The 11,475-nt window shown below is 49.8% G+C and overlaps 2 gene segments (V, D, J or C); both read left to right on the top strand.

Moving 5' to 3' along the window:
• Positions 1-3,592: 3,592 nt before the first annotated feature.
• Positions 3,593-5,133, top strand: LOC103003758 (probable non-functional immunoglobulin lambda variable 5-48). The segment is given in 3 exon segments: positions 3,593-3,662; positions 3,760-4,188; positions 5,060-5,133. Coding segments are annotated over 3 exon segments (573 nt in total).
• Positions 5,134-7,379: 2,246 nt separating this feature from the next.
• Positions 7,380-11,043, top strand: LOC103003474 (Ig lambda-2 chain V region-like). The segment is given in 3 exon segments: positions 7,380-7,425; positions 7,518-7,836; positions 11,040-11,043. Coding segments are annotated over 3 exon segments (369 nt in total).
• The last annotated feature ends 432 nt before the right edge of the window (positions 11,044-11,475 follow it).

Raw genomic sequence — 11,475 nt, 5'->3', positions numbered from 1 at the left:
GCGCTGTGGGTCTCCCCAGGGTCTGCAAAATGGGCGCCCCCTGCTGTGTGACCCCCCCAAACTCCCAGGTCTGGGGCGTTGGGGCCTGTGTGTGTGATGGGGACTCAGCAGTGTGTCCTCTCTGCACTGGGCAGGGTTCCTGCTCACAGGTCACTGTGGGTTCCGGCCGCTGCTTCCTCCTGCTTCCTCCCAGGGGTCAAACTCTGAGTCTCACCCATCTCACTCCAATTTCCTAAACTCACCCATCTCATCCCAATTCCCTAAACTCACCCATCAAAGGAAGGGAGTTGAAAGAGATCTTGTCTGCACTTTAGAAAAACAATGACCACAACACAACAGGACTGAAAACGGGGCTCTGAGGCCATGAGGGACAGTGTGGGACAGTCCTGAGATGGCCCCTCCCCACTGGGAAACCGCTCAGGACTCCAGGGGGTCCAGCCATCCGTTTGCTCACTGGGCCACGCTGACCTGCCAGGACCCGGGGGTCACCAGGAGCCAGGCACCTCCCCCCGGGTCCCTCCTTCTCCCTGTGGGCACCCAGGGCAGGGAGGCCAGGAGCACAGACAGCAGGTCTAGGTGCAGATGTGACTCTGCCCCATGTGGATCTGGGGGGATAGAAAGGGACTTCGGGGAGCACGGTCCCCACACCAGCGCTGAGGGCTCCGTGTCTGAGGCTCCACCGTGACCTGGGCGCCCCTCCTGCTCCTCCTCTCTCCCCACATGGGGGGACGACCTCACCTGGGCGTGGGCCGGGGACCCCCAGCTCTGCTCCTCAGCCCTCTCTCCTGCACAGGGAGCAGGGTCCTGCTCTCAGCCTCCTCTCTGTCCCCTCACAGAGACCACGTCCCCGGGACAGACGGCCACACTCTCCTGCCCTGGAAACAGCAACAACGTTGGCAGCGAGGGGGCAGCTTGTACAGCAACACCCTGGCTGGGTCCCCAAACTCCTGACCCGCAGGAGTCACAACCGTCCCCCAGGGTCTCAGGGAGGTCCTTGGGCTCCAGGTCAGGCGGCGGGGCCTCCCTGAGCATCTCTGGGCTCCAGGCCGAGGCCGAGGCTGATTATTCCTGCTCAGCCTGGGACGGCAGCCTGGCTCCTCATCCGGTGCTTCACGCCAGGGGGCTGGTGAGCCCCGAACCCTGAGCTCCCGGCTTCACCGGGCACGTGGGGCTCACAGAGCACCGGTTACTGTCCCTGGACAAGACCGGGCTGGGTTCCCACTGACACTGATGGGTGCGATGCTGGTTATTAAAAGTAATAATGTCGGGCTTCCCTGGTGGCGCAGTGGTTAAGAATCCGCCTGCCAATGCAGGGGACACGGGTTCGAACCCTGGTCCTGGAAGATCCCACATGCCGCGGAGCAGCTGGGCCCGTGAGCCACAGCTACTGAGCCTGCGCGTCTGGAGCCTGTGCTCCGCAACAAGAGAGGCCGCGATAGTGAGAGGCCCACGCACTGCGATGAAGAGTGGCCCCCACTTGCCACAACTGGAGAGAGCCCTAGCACAGAAACGAAGACCCAACACAGCCATAAATAATAAATAAATAAATAATTAATTAAAAAAAAAAAAGTAATAATGTCAGTGAATGGAGCTGAGGCTGTATAAACATATGCACCTTCATATGCACTAAGACTTAGTAAAAACAGGATTTCAGGGTTTAATTAAGGGGATCATCTTTTCCCTGACTTTTCTTTCTGTTCCATTTGAAGGAGCTGGAGTCACAAGTTCAGAGGGTCCACTTCCCTGACCTCGAGTGAGCGTTCACCAGCCTCACCAGCAGCCACCCTCTCCCTTCTTCTGACCTTGGCACGTGCCCTGACCTCTGGCCCGAGGGCTCTGCCTGTCTCTGCAGGGGGATCACCTGACTCCTCCCTCACATTCCTGCTGACCCATCACAGCTTTGTTCAGGCTCCTTTGTCGCCACCCCTGAGCACACCCCAACCTGCACACAGGACACGTCACCACGTGTGTGGCCTGCTGCTCCCTGTCACTGTCCTTTCATACACACGTGCAGTGTTTGCACAGCGGGCAGGGCTGGGCTGTGGGGCTACAGTTCACAGAGATGCACATTTTGGAAATATGGTCAGTTTCCATGGAGACGAGAGTCCCAGGGTGAGAGTATTCCTGTCTCCAGGGTGGACCTGGAAAGGCCCCGTCACCCGACTCTCCTGGGAGTAACATCAGCAAAGCCTGCTGTACAATGGGACTCTCTGCAAGGGGGCTGGGACATCCCAGTGGCTGGAGGAGGCGCCTGTGGCCAGCAGGGGGCGCAGTGCAGAGTCCCAGAGAGGGAGCTGGGCCAGACAGCGGGGAAACCACTCAGGGCTCCAGGGCGCTGGGCAAACTGTCCTCCCTGATGTGGGACCCTCCTTCCTGTGAGGCCCGGTCACCCAGGAGCTCCTGGTGGCCTCCCTGACCACAGGGTTCGGATTCGGGTCACCTCCTCAGAGTCCTCTGTGGGGTCTTTGCCACGTCTGGGTCAGGGAGGGGCTGTTAGAAGGTGAGGAGTCAGAAGGTGTCTCCAAGGAGGAGCGAGGCTCCTGGGAGCATCTGTGCTGACGGTGAGACACAGCTTGGGGGCAGAGGCCCCACAGGGTAACCTGTGTGCACTTAGGTGTGTGTGAAGAGTGTGTATTAGCATATTACAAATGTGTCGTTTGTTTCTATTTTATGTGGGTTTTGCTATTATTGGTGTTAAATTTATTTTTTTAATGTCTTAATATAAAACACAAGTTGTATATTTGAAAAAATGACATTTAGATTCAGTATCGATTTATTAAACCGGTATAAATATTTCTTTGTTGACATATTTTTGGGAACATTTGGATCAATATTCATTGATAGTAGTTTGTCAGTGTTCCTCTTTGGTGTTCAATTTATCCGGTGTATGTATAACTGTTTTAACTGCTGTCTCAAAAGAACTAAGAAATTTTACATCTTTTTCAATGTTTTGTAATAAATACACAAAGCAAATCTATTGGAACCATATGATTGCTGAAGGTTTCTTAGCTATTCCCAATAAAATGTATATATCATATCTTTCGGGAGAAATTCAATAATAAATTTTTTTACTTTAGAAAGTAGTGCATTTACGTATTTTCTCAAATAGAGCCAATGTTGTATCTTCGTTCAAAAGCATGCATTTTAATCTTTTTTTTTCTACCAGTTATCTGTTATTTTTTCCATTTTCCACATGTTACCAGCTGGCGGCACTGTGGGACTGCCCTGGGGTCCCTGCACAGCTGCTCAGGGAGGACCGTTCACTCCCGGAGCTAGGCCTGGGGGCGGGGCCTGTGCTCTCTGGTGGGGACTCAGCAGTGTGTCCTCTCTGGCTGGCAGAGGCCCCTGAGCAGGGACCTGCGTGGTGTCAGCAGGTGCTTCCTCCCAGGGGGTCCCAAGGGGGAAGCCGCCCTCCATCCCCTTGAGTCTGGGCTGTGAGCTGAGCTCCAGCACCAGGGCTCAGGGAGGGGCTGGGCGGGCCCTGGGTGGACACCCATTTGCATGGGAGCCCCTCCTCTGGCAGAGGCTGTGGGAGAAAAGGAGGCCTGGGGCAGCCCAGCCCCACTGTGGGGACCAGGGGGCTGTGAGCACCATGGCCTGGACTCCTCTCCTGCTCGTGCTCCTGTCTCACTGCACAGGGAGGGACCGGCCCCGGGGACCAGGTCTCAGTCCCCAGCCTGCATCAGCCCCTATGGCTCAGACTCCTGGAATCTTTCCTCCAGCTCCTGCCCCATCTCCACGCTGTGTCTGTGTCTGCAGGTTCCCTCTCCCAGCCTGTGCCGACTCAGCCGCCCTCGCTCTCTACATCTCCTGGAGCATCAGCCAGACTCACCTGCACCCTGAGCAGTGGGTGCAGTGTTGGCAGCTACCACATATTCTGGTACCAGCAGAAGCCAGGGAGCTCTCCCTGGTACCTCCTGAGGTTCAGGTCAGACTCTGATAAGCACCAGGGCTCCGGGATCCCCAGCCGCTTCTCTGGATCCAAAGATGCCTCGGCCAACGCAGGGCTTCTGCTCATCGCTGGGCTGCAGCCCGAGGACGAGGCTGACTATTGCTGTGCTACAGTTCACAGCAACACTGGTACTTACACGGTGCTCCAGACCCACAGGAAAGTGAGACTAAAAGCTCCCCTGTGCCCTCCCCCTGAGACAGTCACTGCTGCTCTGCCTGGACCATGTCTAACTCAGGGTGACCTTCTGTTGTCACTTCTGAATTTCCTGAGAACGACAAATCTGACCCTGTCATATGCTTTTCCTCCCCTCAAATCTGAGACTGACCCATTGCTCTGATACCTCAGCCTGCTCATGTTTTCACAGACAAAACTTCCATGCTCAGAGATAAAAATCTCCAAGTGGGGACTTCCCTGGTGGCGCAGTGGTTGAGAATCTGCCTGCCAATGCAGGGGACACGGGTTTGAGCCCTGGTCTTGGTAGATCCCACATGCCGCAGAGCAACTAAGCCCGTGTGCCACAACTATTGAGCCTGCGCTCTAGAGCCTATGAGCCACAACTACTGAGCCCACGGGCCACAACTACTGAGGCCCACGTGCCTAGAGCCCATGCTCTGCAACAAGAGAAGCCACCGCAATGAGAAGCCCGCGCACCGCAACAAAGAGTAGCCCCCGCTCGCCGCAACTAGAGAAAGCCCTCGCACAGAAACGAAGACCCAACACAGCCAAAATAAATAAATAAATAAATAGCGTTCCCTTAAAAAAAAAAAAATTACTAGGAGAAATATAATGGAACCCCAAATCAATATGATATAATATTCATAAAGTTCCAAATACAATCTCAAATTATTTAGCAGCAAAGAAATATGAAAACATGCCTATTTCCTATGAGACAAGATACTCAGGAGATAAATCTTGAGATGACCCAGAGGTTGGAATTAGCAAACAAAAATTTTAAAGAAGCTCTTATAATTACATCAAATGAAATAATATTCCTTAATTATAAGAGGACGTCCGTGCATTGCAGAATTTCCCTATAGCCCCTTCTTGTTTTTACCTAGTTACAATCTGTCCTCCAGCAACTCTGACACTCTGCCTCATCTCCTCCAGATACCCTGTTGTTCCTTCTGCCTCTGGTTGCCGGAGCCCCTGAGATGTGGAGCTACTGCTCTGTCTACTCGTGACTCACTTTCCAGACCTGGGGCTCCTTGAGCAATGGTCATTTTGAGCATGGTGGGAGGTCCAGGATTCCTGACCATGGGGGTCAGCAGTGATTGAGCTGTCAGGCAGTGCCCTGTTGAGCCCAGGCAGAAGCCTCTGGATCACCTGGACTCCTCTGCTGCACATGCAGAAGCTCAAAGAGCCTCAGAGGGGTGACGGGCTCAGCCCCACCTCTGGTGGTTCCTCCCATGCCATGGGGACCAAGAGATCTACCACAGCCTTCCTCGTGGAGAGGAGAGGGGTCCATCGACACATACAAAATTTGCAAGGAGCTCCCATTTTCTGATACTCATTCTTTTATGGATCCTGCCTGTCCCCAAGTGCCCTTGTACTTGGAAGGAAAAGAGCTCTGCCCTATGTTCTTCCTCCAGGAACCCGATGTATGGGCTTGAAAATGTGTCACCCAGTGCCCTCCTTCAGAACCAAGACTCTCTTCCCTCCAACTTCCAGGAGTATTTGCTGCTGATAGCTAACAGCCACGTCTGTCTCTGGTGATTCCCTGGCATTAAACGAGCTGACCTGCACGAAATTACACCCCTCACCCAGGGGCGGCCACATCAAATGATTGCTTGTTGCAGGAGCACAGAGGCCCAGCCACCTGCCACAATTTGCAATAAGTCTGAAGGACCCTCCCACCTACAAAAATCCACGCGGCACCAGTTGAGGCCTCTACTGCTACTCCAGTGCAGATCAGTTTCTTCTGCTGTGCCATCCCCTTCCCTCACTCCTTCATAGGTCATTTACAATAAAACCCCTGCAGGAAAATCTCCAGCTCACAGATATTTTCCTGAGGAACCCACCATAGAAGAGTTACACTTTACATTGCCATTGATCTGGTGAATGCATACTTTTCCATTTCTATCGAGAAAAAAGATTGAAAGTAATCCATAGTCATAGGATGGACTAACAGTATAACGTTGATGTTTTGTCCCAGAGCTACACTAATTCTTCAGCTCTAAGTATCCCCAAGGGACTGGGCCATCTGGACATTCCACAGACCATCAGGCCAATCCGTTCTATTGAAGACATGGTATAAGATATGGCAAATACAGTAAAAACCTTGGTATAATAACTGCTCTAGACAAACCCTGTAAATTTTAGAGGTCCATCATATCGATGAGCTCCCTAGGGGAACATTAGTCTGTGACATGACAGGACATGCCCTCCAGAGTAAGACCAATTACTGCATCTCACAGTTGCCACCCTTAAAAGAGAAGTACACACTTAGTTGGCCACTTCAGCTTCTGGAAGTCTGTATTCCACTGTTGGGAATACTGCTCCATCAGCTTACCGGGTTATACAGAGGCTACTAGGTTTAAGGTGGCCCAGAGCAGACAAGTGCTCTGAAGCCATGAGGCACACAGCCCTGCCATTCGAGTCCTATGACCCAGCCCCAAACACACGAAGTATTTGGCAAGCCTAAAAGAAAAATCATAATGTAGCCATCCAGTTTTCTGAAGCAGCAGAGAACTAAACACCATTCAGAAATCAATCCTGTCAACTCTACCTCAATTTTTAAAATTTTAATGTTTTTAAATTAAAAAATAATTTTAAAAAGAAATTGAAAATTCTGGTAAGAGAAAGAAAGAAAGAAGAAAGAAAGAAATCAGTTCTGAAATGCTACCAGGCCCTGGTAGAGACCAAGCATCTGACCACGGGACAGTCAGCTGCCTATGTACCCACGTTCCTGAGTGGGTCCCTGAGGAGCTGAGACAGCAGGAGAATCCAGGACCGCGTTTCCTCTATTCCACAAGCAAGTCTAATGTGTGTGAATTGGAGTAAAGAAGAAACAGAGGTGGTGATTCATTCAGGCCTCCTCTTCCTGAAATTCCTCCATCCAGTTCCTGCCTGGGGCATCCCAGGCACTGACCTCAGAGAGACCTAAAAACTCCAGACCTGAGGGAAGAGGGGTTGCGGAGAGGAGCGCATCCGTCAGTGATAGTCTCAATATGGCCACTAGAGGGGGCTGTGAGCCGGAGCCTGGGAAAGCCGATGGCTGTGAACCGGTCCTCCAGGCTCCCACTAACTCATGGTCACAGGTGGGGAACAGATCAGCAGCTGTGAGCTGGCCGCCTTGCGGACTGTTCCCAGGAAGAAAGTGCATCTGCACGAAGGCCCCCCGCCACAGGCTGGTGGGAGTTATAACAAGAGTTGTGGAGGCTGACTCTGCTGAAGGCTCTGGAGAAGCACAGCCCGCGGCATCTACACCATGGCCTGGGCTCTTCTCCTGTTCACACTTCTGGCTCACTGCACAGGTCAGGGGGACATTGGGCTTGGAGGAGGGGGGGAGGTTCACCTCCATGCCCCTGTCCCGTCTCCTGACCTTTGGTCTCTCACCTCTTTTCAGGGGCCACTTCCCAGGTGGTGACTCGGGAAACTTCACTGTCCACAACTCCTGGAGGGACAGTCACACTCATTTGTGTTTCCAGTTCTGGGGCCATCACCACCAGTAACTATGCCAGCTGGGTCCAACAGAAGCCGTGTCAGGCCCCCCAGGGTCTAATAGGTGGTAGCAGCACCCGGGTTCCGGGAGTCCCTGCCCAATTCTCCGGCTCCCTGCTTGGAGACAAGGCCGCCCTCACCATCTTGGAGGCCCAGTCCAAGGATGAGGCTGAGTATTACTGTGTTCTGTGGTTCAGCAACCATTTCCACAGTGACAGATGCAGGTGGGGAAGGGAGACATAAACCCCCGGGCTCAGCCTCACCTTCTGCTGTGTGCAAAGCTGGACACGGGAAATGTGTCTGGTGTGTGAGAGGGACGTGAATCTTTGGCGGCCAGGGGGCAGACTGTGGGGGGCATCCACTGAGATGGCTGCAGTGACCTCCCACTTCCTGGTATTCCTGCCCTGTGTGATCCCCTCCCTCGAGCTGGGGCGTACCAAGTACTGGGCAGTGAGTTTGAGGATTTCAGGCTGATCAAGGAAAAAGACAAAAAGTACGGTTACAAGACGGCAGTAACACATAGAGAGCTCTGTTTGGGTGACACAGAGAGGTGGACTTTTCAGAAACAGTAAACCTTCCAGAAACAGTGGTGCAGGGCCAAAACTAGAAGAGGGCAAAGAACTCCCAAGTAGGAAAGGAATCAGAGAGGGACTTACAAGTCTAGGATGAATCATTCAGCAGCACAGCCAGGAATCTCCTGGTCAGACAGCTACAAAGGGCAGAGCAGTTTGTGATCCTTATAGCCCAAGGACTTCTCTCATTTATGACAAGCAAATGTTAAGTGCAATTTCATGGGGTATGCAAAGCAGGCAGGCTCTAAATGGCTATACATATGCTTATTGGGTCTATATTTAAAGCAAATGGACAGGTGAAAATTTTATTTTGGTGCAGGCAGGCTTAAACTCATGGCCACAGGCTTCCGTGAAGAAGTAAACAACACAGGGACCAATATACAGAGGCCATCTTTAACTGCTATGTATAACAACTGGATTCTAGCAAGTAGAACACAGAAATGATGGACATCAGCTCTGACACTAGGTTACAAAAAGGGGTCTGTCTTGGTTGCCCTCTCTTGCTTTCTCTTGGATCGCTGCCCCTGGGGGAGCCTAATACAACCCCATGGAGAGGCCCACGTGGTGAGGAACCAAGGCTGCTCCAACCAAGCCTTCAGGTGTATGTAGCCCCTTACAGACAGCTCACCTGCAACTAAACACTAAGCGCTGTAGCAAGCTCTCAATCCTTTTTGGTCCCACTCCCAGTGCCCACTCCCCAGCACCCTCACTCCATCAGTATCATTTATTATTTTAAGTCCAAGTTGATACGAATATGTTATTTTATTCTTCCTTTCTCCCCTCCTTTCCTTCTTCCTTTCCTCTTTCTCCTCCTTCCTTCCTTTTTACTGTTTGTCCTTGCTTCTTTAGATAATAAATCTATAGGTTAATTCCTTATCCATAATCCCCATATCTCTTGTACTTCTTCATTTATTGATCTAGTTCAACAAGTACTGATTCAATACCCACTAAGAGTTAGGCCTCATTCTAGGTGCTGAGGTTACAGACAAATGACCTCACAGAGAACTCATTGTAAGTGGGAGAAACAGACTGGAAAGATAAATTGTGTGGTGTGTTAGGTGATAAGTGCTGTGGATAAAAATAAAGCAGAGAGTAGGAATAAGGATTGGCATGGGGATACAATTTTAAATTATCTAGTCTGTTGGCCACATGAAGATGATATTTGTGCAAATATTTGAGGAGGTGAGGGAGCAAGCTATGCAGGGCACTGAGGATGACTGTAACTCGTTTGGTGCAAAAAATTCTCTTAATAGTTTATTACTGGATTGGCCAAAAGGTTCGTTCGGTTTTTTCCGTACAATGGCTCTAGTAGCACTTAGTTGTCTTTAACTTCATTTGAAACAATTTTGTTAGATTGTATGTGACAGCTGTCATATCAGCGTGCATTTAAAAAAAGACATCAAAATTGGTGAATTTTTGTGTAGCCATTTTAATACTGAAGATGGAAGGGAAAAAGCAACATTTTTGGCATATTATGCTTTATTATTTCAAGGAAGGTAAAAACGCAACTGAAATGCACAAAAAGATTTGTGCAGTGTACGGAGAAGGCGCTGTGACTGATCAAATGTGTCAAAAGGGGTTTGCGAAGTTTCGTGCTGGAGATTTCTCGCTGGATGATGCTCCACGGTCAGGTAGACCAGTTGAAGTTGATAGTGATCAAATTGAGACATTAATTGAGAACAATCAATGTTATACCACGTGGGAGATAGCTGACATACTCAAAATATCCAAATCAAACATTGAAAGTCATTTGCACCATCTTGGTTATGTGAATCACTTTGATGTTTGGGTTCCACATAAGTTAAGTGAAAAAAACCTTCTTGACCATATTTCCACATGCGATTCTCTACTGAAATGTAATGAAAACGTTCCGTTTTTAAAACAAATTGTGACGGGCAATGAAAAGTGGATACTGTACAATAATGTGTGGAACAGAAGAGATCGTGGGGCAAGCGAAATGAACCACCATCAACCACACCAAAGGCTGGTCTTCATCCAAAGAATGTGATGTGTATATGGTGGGATTGGAAGGGAGTCCTCTATTATGAGCTCCCGGGAAAACCAAATGATTGATTCCAACACATACTGCTCCCAATTAGACCAACCGAAAGTGGCACTTGACGAAATGAGTCCAGAATTAGTCAACAGGAAATGCATAATCTTCCACCAGGATAACGCCAGACCGCATGTTTCTTTGATGACCAGGCAAAAACTGTTACAGATTGGCTGGGAAGTTCTGATTCATCTGCTGTATTCACCAGATATTGCACCTTCGGACTTCCATTTATTTCGGTCTTTACTAAATTCTCTTAATGGAAAAAATTTCAATTCCCTGGAAGACTGTAAAAGGCACCTGGAACAGTTCTTTGCTCAAAAAGATAAAAAGTTTTGGGAAGATGGAATTATGAAGTTGCCTGAAAAATGACAGAAGATAGTGGAACAAAACGGTGAATACGTTGTTCAATAAAGTTCTTGGTGAAAATGAAAAATGTGTCTTTTATTTTTACTTTAAAAACAAAGGCACTTTTTGGCCAACCGAATACCATTATTCTTCTTTATATCTTTGATAACATTACACTTATTTAAATATTCATGTTCTGTCTCGTTGATTCTAATTCCTGTTGCTATAACGTTGAGTTGATGCCTTCTTACAGTGTGTGCTTCTCTATGGGTACCTGTTCACTGTCACCATCCCACTGGTGTATCAGCTATTCAGACTAGAAAGCCACAAGGAGAGGGCATTAAACTCTGAGGCTTAGCCTGTGTTACTCCCACTAAATTTAAATGGGGAGGTGTGATCTGCCCAGGCTTTATAGTGCAGTTGAGCCCATGCTCTTCTGTTGCTTCTCCCCTAGGTGACTACAGCCCCCCACTTTATCTTCTCCTGAGATTGATTTTATCTTTTTTGTCCTGTAAATTTAGGGCCTAGAGGGGGTTGAGGAGTGAGGAAACACTCCCGCAGTGGCCTGCTGTGCTGTTGATCCCTGCTGCCCTATTGTTAGGCTGCAAAATTCAGTTTGGCGTGAGCTAGGTTTGTTTTGTTTTATTTTTCAGTCTCTCAGTGGTGATAGCACAGGCAGCAATCCAGCCAGGGCAGCAAGGGAGAGAGAAAAGAGCCAAACTCAAAAGCTCTTTGGCCAACTCTGGCCTCACAAAGAAGACTCTAGCCCTCCACCCCAGGACGCTGCTTTCCACACATAAACAAGGTCTCTTCTGTGCTGCTTCCCCACCTGGCCCCCCTTCCCTTTTTTTAAACATAATTTGCACAGATCAGTTGCTTGCCTCTCTCCT

Source organism: Balaenoptera acutorostrata, chromosome 13 (assembly GCF_949987535.1).
Source record: "Balaenoptera acutorostrata chromosome 13, mBalAcu1.1, whole genome shotgun sequence".
Taxonomy (NCBI): Eukaryota; Metazoa; Chordata; class Mammalia; order Artiodactyla; family Balaenopteridae; genus Balaenoptera; species Balaenoptera acutorostrata.
Note: the sequence above shows the minus strand (reverse complement) of the source record. Positions and strands in the feature narration are given on the sequence as shown.